The sequence below is a fragment of the Elephas maximus genome, chromosome 21 (genome assembly GCF_024166365.1).
Source record: "Elephas maximus indicus isolate mEleMax1 chromosome 21, mEleMax1 primary haplotype, whole genome shotgun sequence".
NCBI lineage: Eukaryota > Metazoa > Chordata > Mammalia > Proboscidea > Elephantidae > Elephas > Elephas maximus.
In genome coordinates this window covers 13,234,338-13,261,510 of record NC_064839.1, presented here as the reverse complement: position 1 = coordinate 13,261,510, position 27,173 = coordinate 13,234,338, and the positions used below count along the sequence as shown (strand labels likewise).

Sequence of the window (27,173 nt, the reverse complement as noted above, 5' to 3'; positions counted from 1 at the left end):
TGGATGGAATTCACCCTGATAGCTGAACAATTATGCAACAGCTGCATCCTCAGAACAAAATGACCTTTTCATCAAGTTACAAAACATTAAAGGTTAAAGAATGTTTGAAAGGAAGCTAAAACTTTTAAAACATTAGGAAAATTGCCATCCTTTCAAAGACCTGACCAAAAATTCGAAGAGAGTTCTGGGCGGCATTTCTGAGCACATTGTGGGAGCTGTAACATATTTGCATCGTTGGCTTCTGCTGAAAACCATGAATGAGCCTGCCTCCTTAAGAAGCGAGATGAGACGGGCTGTGATGGGTACAGCACCGTGGCTCACGCAAGGAACCCTGAGCAGGCTGGTTCCTAATTGCAATTTTGAAGTCATATTTCTTCCTCCCATGAGTAGTGATGGCACAGAGAGCAAATCAATGAGAATGTCAGATTTCCCTGGCTTCTATTTTCCATCTGACCTGGATGGTGCACATTTCAGTCACTACTAACAGGGAAGATAGAAGTATAAGTGGAGCTCCTCACCACACTCCTTCCTCTAATGAGCTCACTGAGAGACCTGGAGGCACCAGCTTATTAGCCCTGCGATGCCCTTGGCTCTGAGCAAGTCAGGAGGCCTGTACCCTGCCTTCGGGGCCTCTGGTCTTTTCTTTTTGCCCCATTCCAAGCACTTGCTTGGTTCCTGGCATGCACCCCGCCTCGCTGCACTTATAAGCCTTTGTCTTCAGGGATGTCTGACCCTGGCTATCCTTTTCACAGTGGCTTTGTGTGTGTGTGTGGGGGGGGTGGTGGTGCACTCACCAACTGCTGTATGTCAAGCCCCCTGCCAGGGCACTGACATGCATCATCCCAGTTTACCTCGCGAGGGCCCTAGAAAGCAGGCTTGACTGTTCCTACTTCACTGATGAAGTGGCTCGGAAGTGACTTGCCCACAGTCACCCAGCTGGTAACACAAGGGCTTCTTTCAAACCCTGGTCTGACTCCCAGCACGTAGCTCAAAAAAGCAAGGGTTTCAAAGTGCGTGTCCAGCTGTGATCAAACTTTTCCTCGCTAAGTTCCTACTAGGTATGAAAGATGGAGAGAGCTGTCCTGTTTTAGAGATGAAGGAAATGAGGCTCAAATAGTGGGGGTTTGCAACCTGCTCAAGGTCACTTGGTAAGCTACAGGCCACGAGCCCAGGCCTTCCATCACCCAGTGAACGCAATATCCCAGTGCAGACCACACACGCAGACACACATGCACACGCAGAGCAGGCCTGCTGCATGCCGGATCCTTGTATGTTGCTTATAGGTACTGATCTCCAAAGATAAACTGATACAGGTTCACTGGCCCATGGTCTCCTTTATCATTTATTCCCTCATTCATTCTTCCTCATTCAGCTAGATTAGGACTGGGTGCTGGGATAGATAGCCAGTCCTCTGCTTTCTCATCTTCACTGTCTACCTTCTGGTCTCTCAACATGCCCCCGATAGGGACATCCTTGAGGGAGAGCAGCTTGCATTTCCAGACATTGGAGACAGGAGAGACTCCTTGACAAATTTCACTGTTGGGGGATACTCTGGCCCACTTTCAAGTCTCATTTTTCCTGGCCGATAGGTGAGTCCTAAGGAGAAGGAAAGACAGTTTGGGGGCTGGGAAGGGAGGTGTCCCTGCCATGAACCACAGGTCAGCTCACCTGGTGGACCTGCTCCCTCACAGCCCCCCCCCCTTCTGAGACCAGCCACCTCCTTCTAGTGGAAGAGCCTGGCACCAGCTGGGACTGAAGATTCTCTTGGGAAGCAAGGAAGGCTCTTGTGTAGTACCTGAACCTGCCTCTGACACCAGTTGTTGCTGGTACATCCCCATAACCCTAAATGATGCAAAAACCTTCATATTAATTAAGCCCATAAGCTGGGCAAAATTCTTCCACATCTTGAATCTACTGATAACACCTGTAAGGTCGTCAAAAGTCAACATTCACTCTCTCAGGTCTGTATTCAGTGCCTGCAACGCTGGCTGTGTGAATTTACACATAGCGAGCTAGCCCAGGGGCAGGCTCCCAGGGGCCGCTGTTCCCGGGGCCTCCTCTATGAAAGGGCAGGGAGAGAGGCTGCAGAGGACTGGGGCTGAGCACGTCTAGGGGAGAGATGCCTACAGGGCAGGTTAGCTGGAACCCAGGCTTGCCCCTCTGCCAGACCCACCAGCTCCTGCAGATCCCTCTGGCTGTGAGACTGGCTGGGGACCAAGCACCCCCTGAAGCAGTTAGTAGCTGGGAGGACCCCCGACCTTACTAAGCCCTGCTGAGATGGAGAAAGGACACGCGCTCATCACTGCAGCAGAGAAAGACAACTGCACGTCTTAAAAACAAACAAAACAAACAAACTCTGCTTTAAAAATAAGCCTACGGAAGTGGGGCCAGTAGCAGCCTGAGGGGCAGGACCACTCATGATCGGTCCTTGGGCCCAGAGATACCCAGGGGTCCGCAGGTTCGTTGGCCAAAGTCGATCCAGGGGAGCGCGCAAGTTTTAGCTTAGCCAGGACCTCAGGGCGGAGCCTCGGAAGCCATGCCTGACGGCCCACTCACCGGGTCCCTGCCGAGTCGCGCTCCCGGGAGCCCGCCATCACAGCCCCAGGACGCAGCCGAAGGAAGGCCAGCACCGTCGTGGAGCCGGTCCCCTCGGTGTGCACAAGCAGGCGCACTTACTTCCACATCCCTCCTACACTCGGACCGCGCTGTCCACACGCCCCTCTTTGCACGCCTTTGCACAGTTCAAGGAGCTCCTGCCCACTGGGACGCTTCTTTCTGGACGCGTCTTCCCAGGGGAGAAATTCTGACAGCGGAGACTCAGGGTCAACATACTGGCGCTGCCTGCTCAGGCCCGCCCAGACCAGCAGAGTTACTGGATGTCAGCTTTTCCGGGGGCGTGGGGGCGGGGGGGGGGGGGAGTTCCCACTGTCTAGCAAAGATTTGCGGCTTCAGGAGGGGCGCAGATCCTGGGACGCCCCCGGAGCGTGCTGACTTGAGGGGGCGCACAATGCTATGCTCAGGACAAGCTGAATAACCCTATGTCTGCTCCAGAATTTCGATATGGAGAGGCTTTGGGAGGCTTTTCAGCGTCTGGTGTGGGCAATAGTCTTGTCTTGAAGCTATGTTAACACAGCAAACACACAGTTTTAACTTAAATGCCAGTTTTTATATAGAGGAACCTAGGGAAGGGAGTTGGGGATAAGGGGCCAGAGCCTTTCCTAACCCCCTCCTTGGCGTCAGCTCCCACCTCCGCAGTCCATCTGCACAGCTAAGTGCAAGAAGCACGAGGAGCACTGCAGCAGTTCTATTTCCCTGGGCCTACTGGGAGAACCGCCTAGACCCCGCAGCACCCCATCCCCTAGTCCCTGGAGCCTAGCCTGTTGTCCCACCTCCAGGGGGCGCTGATGGAGAGGTGGTGCCGCAAGCTCCCGCCGAGAGCGCAAAGGTGGAGCCCCAGGGACTCAACCCCTAACCCCCGGCCTAATTTGAATATTTCATTGGCTGCCGCCAGCCTGGTCAATTTATCATGCAAATACGGGTGCCCTCCGCGCCAGAGAGGAGCCACCGCCCGCGCAGGAGAGCGGCGCCCGATTGGTGGCCGAGACAGCGGCATTTGTAATATTTTTCTTTGGACTTTAGAGTCATTTACCAATGCCATCGCCGCAACTCCAGGCACTGAATCACGAGCCACTTAGAGGGTTTTATTGGCAGCTTTGAAACTTCTTAACATGTTATTTTCTCTTAAATCAAGAGTCAACCTATTTCTGACGACCTTTACCCGCGCCTAAAAAGCTGCAGAAAGTACAGACTCCTGGTCCTTCTTGGTCTGTGCAGCGGGTGTCCGCCCCTGCCGTGCCTCAAGGAAAAGGGCTCTATCTCTTTGGGGTTAGCGCTTGCTAAACTCGAAATAAAGAGCCTTTGAGAATTCTTGTTGAAGAGAGGTGGGAGGAGGAAGGACTCAAAGAAAAGAGAAAACAGGAAAAGCAGAGAGAAAGGAGGTGGAAAAAGAAGGAAGATTAAGCGATGGGGAAAGCGAAAACGTGGCAGAAAGACTAAGAGACAAGGGCTTCTGTGCTGAGAAGTCAAACCTTGGAGTTATGGAAGCCGCCAAGGTTAGAGACTATCTTCGCTCCCTACAATCACGGTGCCCAGAACCTCCCTGGTCTTCCTACTGTCGAAATAGAAGCATGTTCTCAAGTTTCAAGAAATCGAAGTGAAAAAGAACGAGGCCCTAGGCCGTTCTTCTCCTTCTTGTCTCTGCCCAGCTGAGAATTAGGCTTGGTCTTCCCCGTTTGGAAATTTTGGGACGAAAACAAAACCTTAATGTAGAAGGCAGAAAAAGATGAGCTAGATAAGAGAAAGAGCAAAGAGATTTTTCTGGTCCTGCAAATTCCCTGGCCAGTTAATGAGGTCACCAGGCACAGGGAAGCCAGGCTGTCTGGTCTGCAAAGCCCGCGTGGTTTGATTTCAGAGATCTCCCCCTCCTCCTGCTTTGAGCATTGGAGCCGCGGGGACTGTGCCGGCACTGCCCTGACCGCGGCGCACCGATTCAAACACACGCAGCACCAGGCACAGAGACCCACCGCGGTGGCGGCTGTCTCGAGTGTAATCTTTCTTCAAAGCTATGCCCAAATGGCTTCCAAAAAGCCATTTCACCCGAGTGGGGGAAAAAGCACGTCGCGCTGTAGCGGGGGATTTGGGGGAGTTCCCCGCGCAAATCAAGTCGATGCGCGGGGTTTGACAAAAGGGAAATTGAACCTGTCATTTCGCCCTCAAAACTGAGCTTAATACATATCTGACCTCCTTAGAAACATAAAGACTTCTTCTTTTCTTTATTTAATCTTCGGGCTCCCAAGAAAGTTTTTTAAAAGTTCTGTAAATGATTGAGCAAAAGAGAATTAGGAAGGAAAAGGTGGAGGGATCTAAACTGGACTTGCCCAAACGAGAAGATGCGGTGCTGAGAGCACAGGAAAAGGGGCGGGAGGGGGGGGCAGTAGGACAGGAAAATCCCAGCCTCTGTCTTGGGAAACCCAAGAACGTGACCTGTAGGAATCAGTTAATGCGGTGACAGGCCAGATTCCTTCCCCAGGTAACCTGCCTTCTGCTAGTTATAAGTTTGATTGTATTTATTTTTTTAAAGACGTTTTTAACCACCTGGAAATCCAGAACCTGAAAAAGCGAGGTGTCCAGGAAGGGGATCTGTCCGTTTGGCTTGACTTCCCCGAGGCTTGACCACGTCAGTTTCCGTCCGAGGTTCGCCTAAGGGCAGTCATGCCCAGGAGTTCTGGACTGGACCCTGGCGCAGCTTCCTCCCTGCAGACCTCCAGCAGACAGTGGGCGGCAAGGCTGGGTCTGAAAGACCAAAGCCCCTTTGGCCTCCAAGTAGAGTCGTCAGGGCGGGAACTGCAGGCGCGCAGCGGGCATAGTTGGCAAAGGTGGCCCGGACCTCTGCGTCCTGATCCACGAGAAATTTACAAAGTAAGATAGTTGTCCTAGACTGGCAGGGAAGGGCTGTGAGTATGTGGGTGCGTGCGCGCGTGCGCGCGAGCGTGCGCTGGGGGCTGGGGGTGCAGGCACTTCACGCCAGCGATACCAATTCTGGACCTAGGGCCCAGAGAGACACCCTATTTCCTTGGAAAATTGGCCCCTCTTCCAGCTCACATCCAGACGCGCCTGCTGCGGTTCCCCCGAGGCCCCACAGAAGTGGCATTAATATATCGCTTTTATTTTCGAAGGTTTATTTTACGTCAAAACTGTAAAAGTTCTTGGGAGAATTTACAGACAAAACATCTGGTTCGTTAAAACAAAGCTACCGGAAAAAGAGAAACAAACTTCGCTGCTGTGTAAATGCACTTTTAGCAAACAATTTACCGCCTAGTGTCTGAATCTGTCGCACCCCAGCAGAGGCTGAGGTCCCCAGGTCCTTTTCCTAGCTGAGGTGTGCAGTGGGCGGACAGTCGCTCCCCTGTGCCCTCGCCACTGCCAAGCCCAGAATGCGGAGCAGGGAGGTGTGAGCAAGAGAGCAGCCCGGCGTCAGCCTTCCCTGCGCAGGCAGGAGGGGATTTGGCTTCCCCTCCCCTGGCTTTGCCTTGCTCTGGGTTCCCCTCAGGCCCATTCTCGGCCAGTTGCCCTGGCGCCTGAAAAGTGGGAGGGGAGCTTCTGGAGCGTAATATGCAGCGTGCCCTGTCCCTTCAGGTGTCCCGTGCCTCAGTAGGACACTTGGAACCCCTCCCCAAGGTCAGTGCTTAGGACCTGGGTTCCTGGAACCGGAGCCTACCCTGGAACCGAGGCTTCCAGGACTTTCTGTCCCAGAAGTCTTTTCCCCAGTGGCCTTCCCAGGTGAGGACACACCTCAGCCTCTCTCGGGTAAAGTGAGTTGTCACCCACTGCTCTCAACCGCCACCTTGACAGCAACCTCGGCTTACTCCTGCGGGCCCAGCCGTTCCGTCCTGGTCGCGCACTTCTTCACTCCCGCGTGCCCTGTTATGTTGCAGGCCAAGCCCCTGCCCCTCCGCCGGCACCTGCTCCGAGCCACGCCGGCGCCTGCGCTTGACTTACTTATTTGGCGAACTCGCCCAAGTGGGGCTCTGGTTAGCCCAGGGTACAAGTACTCCCCAGGCAGGGTAGACCCATGCAGGCAGGCCCAGGGACTGGGGTCCGCAGCTCCTTTAGTTCTGAAAGTTGGACGCGGATTGAACCCCTGACCTAAAGAAGCCGCATTTGGGTGCTTTTCTACTGAATGCAGCTCAGCGCCCCGCCGAGGAGGAAGAAGGGTTTCAGCGGATCAGACGCGCAATCTTGGGGGTGGGGAGGCAGGAGTTGTCTTCTTGACCCCTGGGAATATTTTGGCTTCATAAACTTTACCGCCCACCTTCTGAGTGAGCCACCCAGCCGCGTAGTGAGCACCAGTTTTCCGTATGGGCGTTTGCTACGCCGCTGTCCAGTGAGTCATTCCGCTGCCCTTGGCATATTTTTCTTCCTCTTATTTTTAGGGATTTAAAAAAATAATCCCGGAAACGCGTGACCTCGCAGAGGTGGGAGCATCTCATTAGCCTAGGGGGTTACTTTCCTGCGTGACTCCCGCGGATAAGTTAGCAGGGTCCTTAAGCGGACGCCAAAGTCTGTGGTTGCTTTTCAAAAGGTATCCGCAACTATTCCGAGTGGGATAAAAGATTTCTCCACAGTGCATCTTCTACAGAATTCTAGCTCCTCTGCCAGGCGCGGGCGTTTTCGCCCTCTAGTTTAGTATGAAAACAGTTCGGCCGCTGGATTGCCGTGCGAAGCCGGCCGCTTAGAGCGTGGTTCCCTCGGTCCTGCAGGAAGGAGCCCCAGCGAGCGCCTCCGCGGCGGCCTGTGGCCTCCTCCGGAACGGCGCAGACCTCGGTGCGCCCCCGAAAACCGGTTCTGTGTTCCTAACAACTCGCGTATCACGGAACGAGCAGCCCCGTGGGGTTTGACATGCTTGAGTGGACTCTAAGGGGCAGAACTCACCAGGCATCAGAAAGGGGAGGAGGGATAAAATCAGGTTGAATGCCAGGTACAGCCGCCCTGCAAATATTCAAGGAGGAGCCCCCCAGTGTGCTTCCTGAAGTTCCTAAGGGGACGACAAGAAAGGCTCTTCGGCCCGGTGGGAGTGAACAGGGACAGGTGTGCAGATGTTTACCCACTGGACAGGTGTGGGGGGCAGGGTAAAGCAGGAGGAACGTGTGACCACAGCCCAGGTCCCCATTCTCAGAGCACGGGCGCTGTGAACTACCTGCAAAACTCTACTTCTCAAAGATACCGCCCTGCTCTTTCCCTCTCTGTAAGTAGCATGTGAATTACAGAGTGACTGACACCCAGCCTCCATTTTTGCTTAAATGGAGCCCCAGGTTCTCAGTGGCACAAAGCCAGAGGATTCCACCTTCTCTCCCCCTCCTCTCACTCCTCCCCGTCAGGTCAAGACGCCGGGCAGCTAGGCTGGGCCTCGCAAAGTTTGCGTGTGAGACCTCCAGGCTGAGACCCGCCTGGCGCCCTCGAAGGCACCAGACCATCAGGATGAAACGGGTTTAAGTTCTAGCATTCAGGTAGCTTCCCGGTCTACACCGTGCGAGGTGCGGATTTGGGAAGCGTCCTCTCCTACGCCACCCCGAATCTACAGAAACAGGCCAGAGAGAATCCAGTGTATTGTACGGTTGAGAGCTGAGTGTAGTGAGGGATTCTACACCGACCCCCTCCAGCTGTCCCGTCCCTAGAATGGCCTGCGAAATTATGCGCATTTCGGGGTCCCGATACTAAGAAGGGTGCGTGTGGCTAAAGAACACCGTAGCTTCCAGGCTGTGCCAAGCCGCACGGGAACCCTGTTCGCATGTCCTGGCGAGGCGGCACGTTCGAGGTGTGAACTCCGCATAGCCCGTGTTGTGCGTGACGGGCTGTCTCCGGGATGTGCAGCCCACTGACATTGATGGATGCGCCAATGGTTGGACCGACAGATGTTAGGGCGGATCGGCCAGCTCGCAATGCCTGAGCTGGGGAGGGCGAGGAGGCAGCGATCATCGGGCGGTGGCGGCAGGCGACGCGGAGACTCGGGCTCAGGCCCCGGCCGGCAGGGGGAGGGGGCGGAGGGAACAGAGGTTGGGGGAGCAGCGAGGGGAAGGAAAGGAGGAGGGGGAGCCGCGAGTCTGGGAGAAAATCCTGCTTCGGTGCGCAGCGCTCCTCCCCGCAAGCCTGCGCGCCAAGCTGGGTGCCTGGCGTTGGAGGGTGAGCCGGGGGTGGCGGGAGCTGACCTGGTGCGGCACCGGCCGTCCTCTAGGGGAGGGCCGCTCCGCGCGGCAAGAGTGCAGCGACCAGAACGGCGAGGCCGCCTGCGGCATCTACCAACTCACCATTTCCTCGCTCGCAAGAAGCGTCTCACGCCCCGCGGCCGCGTCTCCCGGGCCTGGAGGGGCCGCCTTTCCGGCCTCTGCGGCGGCAGGCATCCACCGCGCGCGGCGCCCCTGCCCGAGTCAGCGACACTCGCCTGCCAGGAGCCCAGCCGCAGCCCGCCTCCGGCTCCCGGCCCCGCCCGGGGTCTGCGCCCGCAACTCCGAGCGCTCCTGCGCGCGGAGGCGCGGGAGGCGGCTTTATAGCCGGAGGACGCGGCGGCACATCTGCATTCAGGGAGGCGTCTGGACTGAGCCCAAGTCCGCGGGCTGGGGGCGAGTGGAGACGTTTGATCTGACCGTCAGGGTGAGATCACGGTCTCCTTCTCTAAAAGAAAAGAGAGCACGCCTGTGAACTTTTCAAACAAACTTGCCAAAACAACCAAAAAGAAAAGATAAAGAAAAGGAGAAAGGGCAGAAAAAGGAGGAGGAAGAGACTAAAAGAGAAACATAAGAGGGAAAAAAAATCCCAAAACACAAAAAACAAAAACAGAAAGGAAGGAAGAAGGCCTGGGATTGTAGCTCCGGGTGCGCTGGGGCAGCCAGTCCCCGGGCGCGGGGCGCCTGCCCTCGCCGGGACTGTGGGTGGCGGGGCCCGCAGGCGCGCCAGGGGCCCAGCGGGCGCCCCCAGACGCAGCGCCGCCTCGGGGACGGTGGGCCTGGCGGCTGCCCCCGCACCCCGGCCGCCACCGCCCGGCAGCGCCCGGAGCCGGCCCCGCCGCGGCCGCCCCATTCCCGGCCCGAGAGCTGGCCCAGGGAGACGCAATCGAGCCCGCAGCGCATCGATGCGCCGCCGCCCGCGCTGCTCCGGCTCGGGCTCCGCCGCTGCCGCCGCCGCCCGGGGGTCACCCTCCTGAGCCCCGGCCCACCCGCGCCCTAGCCGCCGCCCGTAAGTGAGCCCGCGTCGCCCCGCCGCCAACACGGCCCTGCCAACTCCTCCTCTCCGCGGCCCGCTGGCCCGGCCCGCCCGGCGCTTCAGCAACCCCAATCACCCAATCAATAACCAATCCTTCTCGCCCGGGAGCGCCGGCAGGCCCGGCGCCGCGGCCCCCTCTCCGGGCGCCCCGGGGCGGGGGACTAGGCGTGGGGGGGACGAGTTCCCTCCCCTGCCCGGGTCCCGCCCTCGCACCGGCCGGCGCCGTGGATGGGGGCACAGCCCGGCACCTAGGGGGCGCGGGGCGGGTAAGGGGACCATGTTCTTCCCAAAGTCAGAAGAGGAAACTTGGAGGCACCTCTTCCCACGCCGACCCCCGGGACGGGCCCGGGAAAGTTTGCCCAGGAAAGAAATTGGGAGAAGTGGCGGCGGCGGGTCCCGGGGGAGGAGCCGGGGTGGCGTGGGGTCTGAGCGCGGCCCCCACCCACTCTCCCCGAGCCGGCCTCCTCCCTCGAGGGCGCCGGCGTCCGCCCGAAGGCCCTGGCATCCCCGAGGGCCGCGGGCCCAGACTCGGGGCCCGCGCGGGGGGCCTGGGAGGCGGCGGGCGGAGAGGAGTGCGGGCTGGGCGAGGCAGCCGGGGGCGGCCAGGGGGTGAGGCCGCGGGGGGGAAAGGGGCGGGTGGGGGTCGCGGCCGGCCCGGGACCGGCTCCGCAGGACCGGCGCCGCGCCCCTGCCTGCGCGCACCGGGCGGAGGCGGAGGGGCAGGAGCCGCTTCCCGGCCTGGGCGGGGGTCCGAGGCCGGCCCCGGGCCGGAGTGGGGGCGCGGCGCCCCCGCGGGCGGGCGGGTGACACGATCATCTCCTTTTCCTTTAAGCTTGCCTGTTGCCGACGCCGCCGCTCCAGCCGCGCCGCGGGCAGAAGACTGGACCGCCGAGCCCCGGGCCGCGGCGGCGGCTGCGCGCCCCCCCCCGGACGCCGTGACCCCCGGCCCGGGGGCGGGGGCCGGGCCGGCCGGGCCGGGCGGCTCCGGCGCTCCTCCTCCCTCCCCTCCGTCCGCCCTCTCCCCTCTCCCCGCCCCCCAGCCCCGAACCCCGCGCACCTCGTCAGGGGACGGGGCGGGGGGGCCGGGCCGCCGCTCCTCCCCGCCCCCTCCTCCTCCGGCCTCTGGAGCGATTTGTCAAACTTCCCATTCCGCCGGCAGCGCGGTCCTCCTCCGGCTCCTCGCCTCCTCCTCCTCCCCCCGCGCTCCTCCCTCCCCGCGCCTCCCGCGCCCGCCCTCCTTCTTCCCTCCGCACGTTCGGGGAGCGCGGCGGAGCGCCGAGAGGGGGGGACGCGGCGAGCCGGGGCGCAGCAGCATCCTGCGGGCGGCCCCTCTCGGGGGGGAGGCTGAGAGCCGGCCCGCCCGCCCCCCCCGCGGCCCCTCCCTCCCTCTGCTCAGCCCGGCGGCGGCGGCGGCTGCGGCGGCGGCGGCGGCGGCGGTGGTGGCAGTCGCCAGAAGAGCATCATGCCGAGGAGGAAGCAGCAGGCGCCCCGGCGCGCAGCAGGTACGAGCCGCTTCCCCTTCCTCCTCTCCTCCTCCTCCTCTTCCTCTCCTAGCTCGGCGCCTCCAGCCCGCGGTGCTCGCCCCACTCCTCGCCCCTCTCCCTCTGCAGGCGCAGAGTAACTCTCAGGAGCCAGGCTCGCTCGCCGCTCTCCTGGTTGGGTGCGCGCGCCAGGCTCGGGTACCCGGCGCCCCCCGGACGCCCCGCTGAGCTCTGCCCTCTCGCCGCTCGCACCCCTTCGGGAACCGCGCTCGGGGCGAACGAAGTCGGGTTGGGTCCCTGCCACCTCAGCTCTCTGGCTGCGGAAGTGATGGAACGGATCCCCGTCTGTCTCTTTCTGTGGGGGGCGGGCGGGGTCACCTGAGTTCCCTGGGACACCTTCCGTGTCCTCCCGCGGCCGGACGGCGGGGGACCGCCTGGTGCCTTCGGAGCGAGAGCGAGCGAGGGAGTGAGGAAGCCGGCTCCTTCGGCCACCTTACTGCTAATCCGATGGATTCTTCATTTATTGGGCCCGAGCCGGGCACAGCGGTGGAAACCAAAGCGCCCAGGGTCTGGGTATTGTCAGATGCCTGTCATGTCAAGTCAGTGTCGGAGACTGGCGTTTCCCTCTGCCTCGCTTGTTTTCCCTTACCCCCACCCCTCCTTCCGCTGCTTCTCCCACCCTCTTCTCCCAGCACTTAGTTCTGGGACATGGCTGAGTACTTTTTTTTTTTTTTTCTTCTTCCTTTCTTTTTTCCTGCCAGGAGTGTCAACTCCTGTTAAGACTGAGCTGTTTTTTTTTTTTTTTTTCTGGAAAAAGCATCATTGAAAACAAAACAAAACCCACACACATAACATTATTTTGCAATAATGTTGGTTGGGGGCATGTTGCCTGGAAGAAGGGATCCTGGCCAGTTGCCACCCTTGATTTGATGACTGATTGATCGTCCGTCATGCTGCTTGCTGCCTTTGATCTATTCATTCCCAATAAACATCAATAAATCACCGGCAGTAGTGAGGCCAAGCTCTGTTACTACGTCAGGAGGGCCGCGTCAGTGCAACTTCAGGGGTTTGGGCGGATTGCCGAGAGGACAACATATGGAGTGATGTATTTTGATCTGAGTAACACTCAGATGTTTAGAGGTTCAGATGCTGCAGGAACTGGAGGGCTACGTGGAGGTTCATTTTTCTTCTTTTGGTGGAAGAGGGGAGGTTGAGAGGGAAGGGCCGAGGCACTGGCTGGTACCCTTCTTGGGTGAAGGCATTGTACCTAGCATGCCCAGAGAGTGTCTGTAAGAGCAGAGGTGGTGATGTTTGATTTCCATCCTGCCCGCAGGTAGTACCAGGGCAGCCTGTACACTGAGTGCACCCAGGAGGTACAGCCTCCCTACACTGGGTCACAGAGAGGGAATGGTATTCTTTCTCCTTCCAGAAGTGTACGCTCCCGTCTGTGTTCTTGGAAAATCATAGAAGAAAACAAACTTGGCTTGGGGTATATAATGCATGCAGGTTTTGCTTTTTGTCCTTAGTTTTGCTCACATTTAGGAAGTTTGAAAATCCCATTGGTGACTGGAGGGAAGGTGTCGCCTCCCACCTCACCCCCTGGCTGATGCTTTCTTGCCCATCCCACCTTGTACTTGAAATTCCAAGCCTAAGCAGTGGACTTATCTGCACAAAATAAACTCTAAAAGTTTGCAGAAATCCTTCAGAAGTTGAGCAGTAGGAGTGCCTTGGGCTTCTTCCAGGCTTTGGGATTTTTCTTTCCTTTTTGGATACACATTTTAAAGTATCTGTTCTCCTTGAACCAGGGAACCCAATGCGATTACATCTTTACGTTTGCTTTAGAACTCTGTGCCACATCTCTTCTGTTCCACCCTGCCAGTGTGAAACTCCAATTGGATAGGTTTCTGTTCAAAACGTTAGAGAAAGGGGAAATGTACTGTTAATTATTTTATTTTTTAAAGTGACCTGTTCACTAACCTTTTTGCACCTTTTAAAAAGCCAACCAGGAAATCTCAGGTCAGTTAAGAAATATTCATTATATATATAAAAAAAAAAAACTTGACTGCACGACTAATAGGAGATGGAAGAATGGTTTTACTCTATCAAAATGACCCGTCAAAACGACTTTGTTTCATATTTGATTTAATTGTCTCTCTCCTGACAGGCACATTCATCAATAGCTTAATGGTCAATCAGAAGTTGGCAGCGTGAGTGCTTTCTTTCTTTCCCATACCCTGGTTTTGGATTTACTTTATCAGAATGCCTCTGCCTAATGGATGTGTGGAGGAGGGAGTGGAGAATGACTGAAGGGTTACTTATTTTAGAAGAGTGGAGGGAAGAAAGAAAAAAAAAAAAAAAAACCCTCCACATTTCGGCTGGTGATAAGTATGCCCAGGCCAATAAGTGAGCTGTTTTTTTGTTTGTTTGTTTGTTTGGATGGACGAGAAACTTCCAATTTTTTTCCCTCCTTTTTTTAGTTCCCACAGCTGCAAGTTATAAGGTTCATGCCTGCTTTTGTGGCATATTGGGGGTGATGACAAATTGATTGCTTTGTAGTGATAGAGAGGGAACGGGAAAAAGAAAGATGTCTGCTGATTGGTAACTGGAAAGCCAGTCCCCAGCAACCTTGAGAATACTTGAGAATTTTTTTCCCCCTCCAAACTGAAAGGTCCGCTCAGCCATAAAAAAAGAAAAGTTGTTTTGCCAGCTTCATTAGTGTTCACCTAATTAGCTGTAAACCTGATGGATTTCTGACAGCTTTAATGATTAGAGATGACAAGCCCAACGCAGTGTCATCCAGCAGAATTAGGTTTGCAGCTAGTTTGATGTAATCAAGTTGATATTACACAGTCCTGGCTGCCTTTAGTTGTGCGTTAACTCAATTTTCTGCTGCAGGTGACAAATGGGCTTTGGTACCTGGATAATCATGTCATAGGAATTAGGGCCCTTTTAATGGTCTGGGGTGGAATAACAACCACAAAGGGCTGAGAGCTGGGCAGGGCAGACAGACATTGCACACAGGTGCATGTCGTCTATCTAGGCCAAATGTCACCCTGTTTTCCAGAAGGCCCAAGCAGCCTCCAAGAATCCCTGAAAAGATGAATTTCTGGACTTTAGGATTTTTTGTTTGTTTGGGTTCGTTTCTGAGGATGGAAATTATGCAGGCCTGATGTCTTGAGAGAGAGGTTTCTTCACCTGTGAAGAGAAGGAAACCTGGGCTGGAGTTTTCTTTCTCCAGCCATGTCAATTCAAAGGGCTGTGCATTTGTGCTGGACAGATGCGGCTGCTCTTAGAAGCTCAGAGGAGCGAGGTTAGCGAAGGCCACTGTCCTTAAGGCGAAACGACTATTATCCTTTGGTTAAAATATGACTCTTCTATGCTTCATGTTTGTTTTGAACCACGTATCTTCTGAAGATGACAGAAACATTTTAAAGCCGTCCTTAATGGTAGATAACGTTTTGTCCATTCATAATCGGTTTTTGGAGGAAAATATAAAATTATAAAAAGCCATTGCATACTACTAAAAAAAAAAAAAAAAAATTCCTCAACACGCGACAGCTGGCCACCGACCTTTTGAGTCTTGGTGGTGAAAAGAAAAATCTTGCCTGGAGCGCGTAGGTGGTAACATCGCGAGATTAGACCTTCGAGTGTCTTGACTTTTGTAGAATTGATTTGGACCCCTTGGGGTTGGCTGATGGTGTCGAAAAACACTTCAATCCCAATGGAATAGGCTGAGCTTGTAGTGGCAAGGCAGAGGGGTTTCACAGTCCAGTATACATGGGTCATGCCTGAGAGATGGCACACCTGGTGGAATCCAGGTAATACCTGCCTAAGTCATGTCCACATGTCGGGCAGCCCCAGAGAGAGACTTTTCCCTTCTCGGAAGCACATGGAGCCGTCAGTCAGCAGAGCCTTTCAGCATCAATCTTGGGAATTTATTTGCTGCCAATTCTGCCACATATTTCTTTTTTGGACAGAGAGTCTACTTTGTAGCAACGTGACAAAATGACTGGTTTTGTATGTTCTATGGTTTTTCCCCCTTTTCCTACAAAATAAGAGGAACAATGCAAATTAGAAAAAATAAATAAAAATAAAGAAGATAAAGGAGGAAAACAAAGGGGGATAGGAAGCAAAGATACTCCCCTGGACATCCACATGGGGAAGAGAATCTTCCAGAATCAGCCGCTGTGCCCCCATTAGCTTGACAACTGTCAGTTAGGGCTTCAGTGCTCTCCAGGGCCACACTTGATTGTGAGCGGTTGATGTTGTCATTTTGTTCTCAGTTTTGCCTTGAGCGCGCTCATAAGCAGGAGCGAGGTAGTCGATAGCTGATGTATCAGCAGTTATTCCCTAAATTGCCTCGCAAGTCTGTATTTTCCCTCTTTTTACTAAAGGTTGTTTTGTAAAGTGATTAGAATGAAAGGTGACTGCTCAGGGCTGTGGGGAAAGCCATGAAACCAGGTGAGTTCACAGCACTAAAGCAGTCCCTTAGTTCTGCCCTCCACGCCTGGGCTTCCTGGAAGGAGAAGTATCACCTTCTTCAGGGCAATGCCTGGGCCCTTTCCCATCCTTTGCTTTCACAGGTGTAGTGGCAGAGCTAGGATGGGGTGAGGGCTGCAGCACGCAGGCAGGAGAGCAGAGGACAGGCGACTGGAGTCCCTGGTCCTAGTAGTGTACAATAGCCATGTTTAATCCAGTAACTCCAGCAGTTCACAGTTATTCCAAGTGCAGTTTGGGAGGTTTTCCTGCAGGCCCATTCTTAGTCCTGTCTGTCACTGGACCATCTATAAAAATAGCTTTGATCTTGTAGGTAAAAAAAAAAGTAGGGCGTGCGCGTCTACCCATCTGTGTTCATGTCTAGCACAGGTACAAGGTTGGGCCTTTCAAAAAGCTGTTTTGTAACCTCCCTGTAGCATCAGGTCACAGCCCATGGAGAAGAAACAGGACAGAAGAGAAGGCAACAGTGGCATCATTTACCCAAAACATTCCCAGGTGTTCATGACCGTTTTTTTTTTTTTTTTAGTTATACCCCAAATTGTGGTTTCTCTAACTGAAGTTAAAAATGAAAGGTGAACACAATATATTGTATTTGGTAACAATGATATGGACTGGTACATCCAGACAGATAATGTGCAGCTGTAATTAGACTCAATAGACAGGCAGTCATTTTTAAATTCTTTGACACATGCATAAAATAGTCATATAATAAGATAAGATGACAATTTTATGTTAGGTTGATAAAGTGTCCTGATACATACATTTAAATGTCTGTAAGCCTTTTTTTTTTTTTTTAAATCCAGGCAGATTAATTCTAGTTTCTAGTATTTTCAGCTAGTCATTATATTAATTTTTAAAATCCTGCTAAACAATGGCTATGGATCTGTTTTCTTTCTTTCTTTTTCTCCCCTTCCTGGTTTTCTACCTGAATTGTGAGGAATGGATATACAGACTTGGGTAGCTTTCCTTAATTTTTCAACATTTGTAAAAATTTATGTTATACATGGGCATCAAAATTCAGGTTACTGTTTGTGACTAGAATAAAACTAAGCATTTTTCGAAGTTAAAAAACAAAGACAGTAATAGAAGATAATCTGTTTATGACCACTTGTCTGAAAAATGGTCATACTTTAGGCTTAGAAACCCGTATTAGAAAGACTACATAGTGTCCTTGACCAAATCTTGAATATTTTATAAGCTCTGTTTAAAAAAAAGACATTTCTAGCACATACAGTTGGTTTGATCAGCACTTAGATTCTCGGGTTTAATTACTTTCCATTCTGTACATTATTTCAGGGTTTCAACAAGAGTGGCTCCAGAGATGTATTGAGGAGAAAAAGCATTTCTCTAAAGGCCACGTTACCTGGACTTTTCAAACACCTTTTCATTTTTATTTTTTTTCAGATACAGAAAGGTGTGGCTCTTGAAGAATAAATTTGTTTGGGCTTAATGATAAATTATTAATTCATACTGTCAGGACACATGTTATTAATTATTACTGTGTTTTCTTCATCCAGAACAGCTGTTGGGGAACCAGGGTACCTTCATATTGTCTTTGGGCGGGAGCTTGCCAAAGCAAGGAACTTACCAAGTCCTCTTACGTATCCCTGGTCTCCTTGCTTTGAGAGTAGGGGATTGCAGAGGGCGGGGTGAAGGGAGAGCAGACTATGGATTCTAGACCAAGATGGACGCTGGCAAATGCATCTAACGTACATTTTTAAAAAGTAAGGCTAACTCTGAAAGGACTGTGACCCAACAGAATTCTGGGGTGGAGACCCGCCTGCTTTCTCCCCAAGTCTGGTTTGGGATTGGCTGCCCCCTTCATGCCACCCATCTCTCTTGTTCTTCTTTTTTTTTTTTTCCCCTCCGTACTGTCCAAAGCCATAAGATCACCTTTGCAAGTTTATAGTGGCAGAAGTAAACATACTCTGAATGCTTGTTTGTTCGCCAAACTGGAACCCAGCCTTCAGGGAGAGCGAGGGCTGTTTGGTAATATACGTGAAATGACTCATATTCAATGACTTTTGATTTTTCATTCCCATCATTAAATCTAGTCTTACGTGTTTCGGTTTCCTCTGAGTTCTTTGAGAAATGCATGTTGCATAAAATAGGCAATTTTTAATGAACAATTTAATGTAAATGGATTTTGAATTTAAATTAATATTAATGAAGTCTTGAGTGAATTTATTTTGCATACGTAAAGACTTGTAAGTCTTTCACCCATGTGCTTTCTCCTTTATGTAGTAACATTGGTTGGGTGGATTAACCAGTCCCTTTTAAAGATTCACGCTTAAAAAATTAAATTGATTTTATATGTCCACTAGTACCAACATCTTATTAAACAAACCCGTTACTTTATTTAAAGGAACTATACCTTGTTGCCTATTAACCCTTTCAATTCCCTTCCCCCACTCCTCCTGAAATGTGCCGTTGTTGGTTTGGCATTGCTGCCGAGGAAAACCCGTACCAACAATAGTTACTACAATCAAGATGTTTCCTTTCTTTGGCTTACCTCTAATGCATTATGTATCCTGGGATGATGGGAAGTTCTGTAATTAATTCTGTTAGATGTAATTGCTATAATCACTTTGATGTTACACATAATAAAGGTAATATGGTAAGCACACAAAAAAAATATAAACACCTCGTTGTAACGCTACTGCTAAAATTCTTTCTCATCAGGTCTGGTTTATAGACAAATGCTCTATTTTTGGCTATAGGTGACAATTATCTGAGCTGTGTTAATTGATATTCCAAAGGAGAGTTACTTATTGGAAAGGATGGGCCTTGGCTTGGCGGGATCTCCAAGCTGGTTGCCTAGGAACCTTAATCCTCGTCTCCTTAAAGATGTGGCTAATTAGGAAAAGGTGACCATTATCTTCTGTAGACGAGAGAGCTAAACATTTCAGAAGTGGCCATGACGTGAAGTGTGCGGTACAGGAGGCAGTGAGCCCTCAGGAAGGACGATGGCGGAGGTTTCACACGTAAGGAGGTGATGTTCTCTGGGTTTCCGCGTGGTATGGGGTTATAGAAAGTACTCTGTGTGTGTGTGAAAGAGAGAGACAGCCTGTGAGCAAGAACATGTGCGCCTGGGTAACTAGAGAAGACCACCTTTCTGAAACAGTGCAATAACAGATAAAATACAAACTAATTGCTGCAACATTATCATTCATGCACCTTTCGTGGAGGAGGCTGGGGGTGGTGCCTGACTGTGGCACAGAATGCCAGGGAGAAGGTTTGCTGGCTGATGTTGCCTGCTGGACTGAAACCTGGGTGATATTTGATGTATCCCCCTAGCTTCAAGCCACCCAGGGACGTCAGGGAAGTTTGCCTGAGACCCCAAGCACACAGTCCTATGGGATGTTTCCAAACACATTTAAATTGTTCTCTGCCAGTGCAGCTTGCAAGAGGTGGAAAATGTGGTGGGAGAGGCATCTGCCATTTAATTTTTTCCCCTCGGATATCATGGAGTCAAAGTGGAACACAGAACTGTTTGACATGCGTAATCAGCTACACACCTTCCTGAGTGCCACCAAGATCACCAAGTCTTACGACCCAGTGTCAGCTTGGCAGTTTGGATGTGAATTCCCCACACTTCCTATTTTATTTGTTGGTGCCTTTTAAGGGATTGAGTATGTAAATCACACCCAGAAGAAATGAAGAGAGAGAGAGTGTGTGTTTGAGGAGGGGATGCTGAAGGCTCTTTGGAGGAAGACAAGGTGTTTTCAGATGGTGGTGATAACACTGAGGGTAGTGATTCCTTGGACTATGTCCAGGTCTGTGCCACTGGGTCTTTCTGCTGGCTTTTATCTGCTGGACAGACACAGCCCCAGCCCCTGGGCGTAGACCAGGGTGGGGAAGAGCTGGGTACTGCTGGAGAAGGCCTGGCAAGGCCTGCCTCCTGGGCATGGGGCCTAAGGCTTCCTGCCTGCCAGGTGAGCAAGTGGCCCAGGAGACCATCTTCGAGATCTGGGCCCTGGGCCTGGGCTGGAGCTGGGCACCACCAGTCTCCCGGCACTGACACCGAGGAGGCTGGTTTTGATGGTGAGCATGATAGAAGGTCTGAGAACTCCATAGGCCCCTGTAATCAGGGCCAGCACTGACATCCTTCTCAAGTTTGACAGCTTCTTCCTTTTCTCTCTTCACCGCCAAGACACTCTCAACTGAATTTCCCCGCCCTCCCTCTCCCCTCCCTCCCTGCCTGCTGCCCACCCCTTCCCTCCCTCTCCTCCTTTCTGTGTGTGTCTCTCTTGTTTCATGTTCTTGATCAGTCTCAGATGCCGGGAATTATTTTTTTTCGGGCGGGAGGGGGAGTGTTGCTTTAGGTTTGTGGGTTGGGCAGGTGTGAGAGGAAGTCTGTGTGTTTTTTTTTTTTTTTTTTTGTACTGTAGGCCTGTTGCTAATTAATGTTCGTCCATAAGATTCTGTCGGAGTTGAGTAATGTTTTTGATCTTTATGCCTGATAACTGCATACTTAATGAGATTTCAAAGCTGTGAGTGCAGCTCCCTACAATTATTGACAGATGCCTTTTCTTTGCCATTGGGTTCAGCTTCATAAATCCTCTCGCCGTAATGAGGTTCAGCAGTGCCACCCTGGCAGTGAGCTAATGAAAGGGGGGAGGGCGGCGCAGCTCATGGCTGTCTGACACATTTTTTTCCTTTAAAATTTACTATGCAGATGTCAAGCTGCGGGACGATTACTTCAAACATGCTAATTTTTATCTTGCTTTTGTGTCAGCCCTTTGCCATTAAAAAAATAAATAAATAAAAGTCCTAACCTCCCTCCCCGAGATTTCTTTCTCTCTCTCTCTCTCTGATTTTTTTTTTTTTTTTTTAAACTCACGTATTTAATGACCCCTAGCGTGTGACGGCTGGGCACCCTGACACACACGTGGCCTTTTGCAGGCATCCAGCGCCAGGATGGTTTTTTGTGTGCGTTCGGAAGGGTAGGGGAAGGATAAAGCCTGGTTTCCCCAGGCCTCCCATCAGCCTGCCCTAAGTGTGCACTTGAAACGTCGGCGAATTCATTTCAGAGTTCTGGAACTAAATCCTGGTGGAGAAGAGCTGCACCATGCCAAACAGTCGATTTCCTTTTCAGCGGAGCCATACATCACTGACCCACCCTCCCCTCCTGACAGAATGGCATATGTCATTTATCACATGGGCCCCAGCCAGACAACAGGGAGGGGAGGGAAGCCCAGGTCCATGTGACACTGTCTCCTCCCCCCAGAGCAGAGTGGCTCAGGGAGAGAGTCCTGCTGATTTGGCCAGAGGCAGAGGCAGGGGCGAGGCGAGGAGCGAGGCCGCGGTGTGGCTGGCTGGCTGGCTGGCTGTGTGGCGTGGCGGGCACAAGATTGGCAGAGGCAAGGGAGAGGTTATGTTCCTTCATATTATCTGCGAAACCACACTGTTCATCCTTTGACACTCTTCTGACTTTTTTTTCCCCCTTCCAGTTCCTTTTCTTTTTTTCCTCTAGTGAAGGAAAAAAAAAAAAAGTGTGTATGTGAGGGTGGGGGGGTGACAGGTATCATTCGAGCCACTTGAGCCCGCGAGGGTGGCATAAATGAATCTCTGGGCTCCTGGCTTCACATGATTCCAACGTGCATTATTGAAGATGGATGTTCCTTAAAAAAAGATTGATGGTAGATGCCGGGCTTAGGGTGCCATTTATCACTTTGAATATTATTTAGACTTGCCGTGTAAACCTCTGAGTTGAGAGTTGGACGGGCTCGGGCAGGGTAGGGGTCTGTGTGTGTGTCTTTCCATTGATTGGCCTTGGGTTCTCATTGCTGCTGACCCAACACGGCTGTCCCATTTACCATATCGAAGGCCCTCTCCTATCCCCCCCAAAAGAAGGCTTTGCTTTTGAATAATTTCCAAGGACACAGGGGAGAATAAAGTATCTGTGATTTACACTAAAGCCTAAGAAGCAACTTTCTCTTTTTCTCTCTGTGTCTCTCTCATTCTTTCCCCACTGAGGCAGTCACGTACGAAACATTAAAATATAAACAGAGCTGTAGTTGCCGAAGCCAGAACCGCTGTTTGATTTTTTAAACCCTCTGACATGCTTTAAGAAATATCTGAAAAGCTTAAACACAATATAACTATTAAAAAAAACATACTGGTTGGCTTGGTTAGTTGTGTGAGAAGGAAGAAACATAGACTTCCACATCTAAGGAATATTTCAGATAAAAAAAAGATCTCTGGTGGCTTCCTGGCCTCTGCTCCCAGCAGCCTCTTCCCTTTGTGTCTGCACCCTACCGCCTTCCCCAGGCCTCAGCAGATCCCCACCAGGACTGATGTGGACAGCTGTTTCCAGGCCCCCACCAGTTAATGGCTTCTGGTTTTTTGCACCCTTGAGCTCCTTGTACCAGGACACCCCCACCTACTGGAAGTACTTAGGCAAGCAGGCTTGTTCGCAGACAGGCTGGCTCGATGGCTGGTTTGCAGAAGGGCTGGCCTTGCAGGGAGCCTCCAGCTGCCTGAAGGTCCCATACGCACCGTACTGGCCTTTGTGCTTCTTTTGCTTCAGAGCCCTTGCCGCCTGGATCCCCAGTGGAGAAAGACAAACCAGCTCTGCCGGCCCCCCTGCTCCATCTCCTCAGCCAGGAGAGCCCCGATAGTGCAAATTTAATTATCAGGCATTCGATTAAATATGTGACTTTATTTGGGTTTGCTAATTAAATTTAATGCTTCTTGTATGACTTATAGTGTGGACATTAATTTAAAAAAAATGATGGGGCAGAAAGTTAGACTGGGGTAGGTTTTTTTTTTTTTAATCCATAGAAATGAGAATCCAGAATTAGCGGGAGGGCTGAGTGTTCATATCTTGCTGCTGCTTGAACAAACTTTTCCCTGACACCTAAAAAGCGTGCATCTACCACGAACAAGAAGGAAATGGAAAGGCTGCTTCGTCACCCACCAACTCCAGGCAACTTTGCATGTCTGTCTGCTTATTTTGAAATAACTTTATTAGCAGCCTGACACTTTGCACCACACATAAGGATGACTTCGGAATCACTTCCGATATTGCCACGCTGCTACCCCAAACCAGGTGGAATCAGATTCATAACCTTTGTTGGTGCCTGGGATCACACTGCCGATGAAATGATGATACTGTTTCCTCTGAGACTTCATGGAATAAGGGGAAACTTAGATCCCTCACCCCCACACTGGTGCCGCATTGCAGGTGACGAGAGTCCAAGTGCCAGTTTGCGGGAAGAGTTGTAAACACCTTGATACAAGGGGCATCATCTCATTCTCACTGATTAGAAAAACTTTGCTATTAATAGTTGCAAAGTCCATTTCAGGTATAATTGGTAAGGAACTGAGTGCACTCATGGGAAGGAACCTTGTTTTGTTTTTTGTACGCTTTTATTCTTATCCCCTCTTCTCAGTTTTATGGCTAGAGACATGATTTATTGCAGCCATCCATCTTGGGGGCTCATCCATCACACCCGGGTTGCTAGGAGATTGTGGCAGCAGCTGTTTGCTCTGAATCAGACAGAAAAGTTGTCAATCATCAAAGGCAGGTGAATAGCATTAGAAACACGCTATTGTCAGACGGAATAATTAATCAAAGAGAGAAAAGATAATTAAAAAGATATGACCCTTGCAAGTACTTGCTCTGGGTTGCCTGGAAAAAAAAAAAAAAAAAAAAGAAGAAGAAAAAGAAAGAAAGAAAAACTGCCTGGTCTTTTCTAGACACTTAAGCAGCTGAGAGCTGATAAAATATGCACTCTGCAGTGCCTAGTTTTTAATTAATTGAAGAAGGTTCAACATTCAAAGACGATCCTGGAGAAAAGTCCGATTATGAGCAGAAGTAATATTTATTGTTTGCATGAAGGACTTGACACAGACTTCTAACTTCCTGTCACAAATCTCTGGCTTCCCTGGTGGGGGAGGAGGTGCGGGCTGGGGTCTTCAGGTAGCTATGGCAGCCCTGTGTCCGCTTGGCTCCCCTGGCCATCACACTTGGCAATTCAGGAAAGTCAGACCCCGAGTAACTCAAGTGGGGCCATGCGAGCCTGGATGGAATGCCCCCCCCCCCCCCGCCACCCAGTTCTGGTGGGCCGGAAACAATCAAATGTCGTAGGTCACAGGAATTTTTAAGAACTGAGGGTGAAAGACATGAAAGGTGTGCCGTAAAGCCCACCTCCAGGTGCTCTGTATCTCCTCACCTGCCTCACACCTATCTTGAACATGCTCTAGGTCCTGAAGGAACATCTGTCTGTCCTGCATCTAGGTATGGCTCCACAGAGCACGTTAGTGATTCATATCCAGAGCGTGATAACCTGGCATTGGCTTCCGAAGATGAAAATCTCGATTAGGGTCTAGAAATAATTTCAGGAGCCCATTTCAGTCTCCAAGATATATTCATAGATTAGGAAGTTCATTCTTGCTTTTTCTCAAGCTGAAGTCTTCTGGAAAAGTTGGAAAATGTATTAAAGACTAGATAGAAAGAGGCATATCCGAAGTTGCTTTTCAGTTAAATATGCTACGAGCCCTGAAACAGATCTACTTTTTTATTTTTGGATACTATATTTGATTTTCACACCATTCTCTTCCCAAAGAATAGCAGGACTTCTAAAATTAGTGGTAGGAAAAAAGGCTTGGGTATTAGAATTCATGAGAAGGAAGAAAGCAACGCTTTTTTTAGTTGGGACACCTTTTTCAGGGTGTACCAGATTGGAGCACCGGAGACTCCATCCCTCGGCTCCCTACACACAGCAGTACTCGGGACTCATTGCTGAGGGCCCTAATGGGGCCACCAGTAGCTGCGTCTCGTGGGGTGACATCTACCTTTTCCCGTCGGGTACCTGTAGCCCAGTGGGGGTAACCCAGTGCTGGTCTTTAGAGAGAGAGAAACTCGGATGAGAAAAAGTGCCTGCCTGGCCTGCTGGAGCCCTCTCCAAGGTCTCCCTGCTCAGGTATCTGGAGGAAGTGTTCCTAATCAGAATTTGACCTCCGGAGAAATGGGTGACTTTGACTTTAGGTTACTATTTGGGTGTTTGAACCAGAATGTCCTTGACGGCCTTCTGAGCTCTCTAATCAGAATGGGATGCAGCTGGATTGTTTTTAGTCTCTTGGTCATATAGTAGTTCTTGTCCTGGAAGCTCAGGATTTTCTTGGGGCAATGCCTGTTTGTGACTGCCACGGGGCTGTGTTGTAGAAGGCCAGCGATTCCAATGGATGTGTGGCCAACCTTGAGAGCTTGGTTAGGTGGCTTGGAAAGAGGTGGCCTTCCTGTCTCCAGTGATATCTGACTGAAGATAGGCCGTGGGGTATTTCCTCTTGGGCTTTACAAAGAAAGTCTTGTAGTTACCATCTCCCCTCCCCAAATAATTGCTGAGAAAGCACTTTGGCTCATGTCAGCCAAAACAAACAAACAAACAAAAACCAAAGCCAAGCAGTCCCTAAAATGTGGTTCATCAAAGCAGAAAGTTCCCTGCGGATCATTTGTGGTAGATTTATAAATTCACGTATAAAAAATGTCAACCTTTCATGCAAGTAAAATTGGATTGAGACTATGCTTCTCCTTAAAAAAGAAAAACAAATCAAAGGGGGTCAAAAAAAGAAAAAAAGAGAGAGAGAAGGTCTTTCAGGTTTGAGAAGTTCATGAGGTCATTTCTTCTGGAGCCATGGTTGGGACCTAATGCTTCTTCTCTGTTGGTATCTATATAACTGAGTCATTAAATAAATGAGAAGAAGAGATGGGGGTGTCTTAGTTATCTAGTGCTGCTATAATAGAAATACCACAAGTGGGTGGCTTTAACAAACAGAATTTTTTTTTTTTTTTCTCACAGTTTAGGAGTCTAGAAGCCCATATTCAGGGCACCAGCTCCAAGGGAAGGCTTTTACTCTCTGTTGGCTCTGGAGGAAAGTCCTTGTCTCTTCTGAGCTTCTGCTCCGGGGCAGTATTCATGTGGGCTTGACATGTGTGTCCCCCCATCTCTGCTTGTTTGTTGAATTTCTTTTATTTCTCAAAAGAAATTGACTCAAGACACACACCCTATTCTAATACTGATTCATTAGCATAATAAAGGTAACCCATTCCCAAATGGGGTTATAACCACAGCACAGAGTTTAGGATTTGCAACACCTATTTTGGGGGACACAATTCAGTCCATAATGTTTTACCCTTCGGTCCCCCAGTATTCATGTTCCTTGCCACGTGCAAAACACATTCACCCCATCACATCATCCCAAAAGCCTTAAATCCACTCTAAATCCAAAATTTCATCTTTCAAATCATCTAAATCAAATATGGATAAGACTTTAGGCGTATTCCATCCTGGGGCAAAATTCCTCTTCATCTGTGAACCTGTGAAATCTAGAATACAAGTTATCTGTTTCCAAAGTACAATGGTAGAACAGGTACAAGGTAGATATTTTCATTACAAATGGGAGAAATTGGAGGGAAAGAAGGGATAATGGGCACCAAACAAGTCCAAAATCCAGCAGAATAAACTACATTAGTTTTCAAGGCTTGAAAATAATTCTCTGTTCTCTGAGACCATCTGGGCAATAGCCTTGCCCTCCAGAGTTTGGGTGTTGGCCGCGATCTCTGGATTCTGATTGGAGGCCTCTCAGCTCTGGGTTTCAGCTCCCCCTTCCAGGCCCACTGGGATGGCAACTCTTCTCCCACCTTTTTGGGTGGGCCCATTCTCGTAGTCCATCTGAGCGGTGACCCCACCCCATTGGCCCCAGCAAGCCCCATTCTTTTGCCCCGTTGGGCATGGCAGTCCCACCCTCTCAGCTTTGAGCAGTGGCCCCATTCTCTTAGCAAAACTGAATGGCAGCCCCACACTCCAAAACTGCGTTGGTGAAGATTTGACTCTTTGAAACCTAAGAGGCTGTGGTTCTATCCTCTTATACCCCACGGCCCCACCCTTTGAGACTGAGGCAGCTGTTTCACGTGATCCTTCCAACAGTTCTGCTGATCTCCAGGCTGCTCCAGGGATGGTCCTTTTCTTTTCTTGGAGGACAACAGATATAGCTCCTTTGGCCTGTTTCCTGCCTGTAGAATTCCAAGAGGCAAGCAGCTTTCTTTCCTTTCATTCTTTCTCTGTCCCCTTCAGTCTGTTGTCATAGATGGTTAGATCCATCAGTCACAGGCTTAATCTCTTTAACAAGAGCTTGTGTAGCCACATCCTTGGTGAAAATTCTAGGACATGTGTCCTTAATTAGTACAACAGAATTTTCCAAATCTTTAAGTTCTGTTTTCATTTTGCACTGTTCATTTTTAAGTCCATCTCTTGCCTCTCACATTTTACTATAAGCAGCAAGGAGAAACTGTGCAGCCTCTTTAAGATCTTGTTTAGAAATTTCCTCAGTTAGATATCCAGGTTCATCACTTACAAGTTCCACCTTCCACCA

At 51.0% G+C, this 27,173-nt stretch overlaps 3 protein-coding genes across 3 annotated transcripts in view; 2 read left to right on the top strand and 1 right to left on the bottom strand.

The window, feature by feature from the left end:
* LOC126065074 (uncharacterized) overlaps positions 1-9,633 on the bottom strand; it is a 93,625-nt gene extending 83,992 nt beyond the window's left edge. The window contains exons 1-2 of the mRNA XM_049864740.1: positions 9,465-9,633; positions 8,865-9,195 (exon numbers count right to left, since the gene is read on the bottom strand). Coding sequence (XP_049720697.1) covers positions 8,865-9,195; positions 9,465-9,633 — 500 coding nt within the window. The remainder of the gene's footprint in view (positions 1-8,864; positions 9,196-9,464) is intronic.
* Positions 9,634-9,685: 52 nt separating this feature from the next.
* On the top strand, positions 9,686-10,755 carry LOC126065073 (translation initiation factor IF-2-like). The gene is made up of 3 exons (XM_049864739.1): positions 9,686-9,710; positions 9,799-10,425; positions 10,649-10,755. Exons 1-3 carry the CDS (start codon positions 9,686-9,688, stop codon positions 10,753-10,755), a joined length of 759 nt encoding a protein of 252 aa, XP_049720696.1.
* A 429-nt stretch (positions 10,756-11,184) lies between these two features.
* TSHZ3 (teashirt zinc finger homeobox 3) overlaps positions 11,185-27,173 on the top strand; it is a 78,657-nt gene continuing 62,668 nt past the window's right edge. Inside the window, exon 1 of the mRNA XM_049863584.1 lies at positions 11,185-11,318. Coding sequence (XP_049719541.1) covers positions 11,279-11,318 — 40 coding nt within the window. The 5' untranslated portion in view covers positions 11,185-11,278. The remainder of the gene's footprint in view (positions 11,319-27,173) is intronic.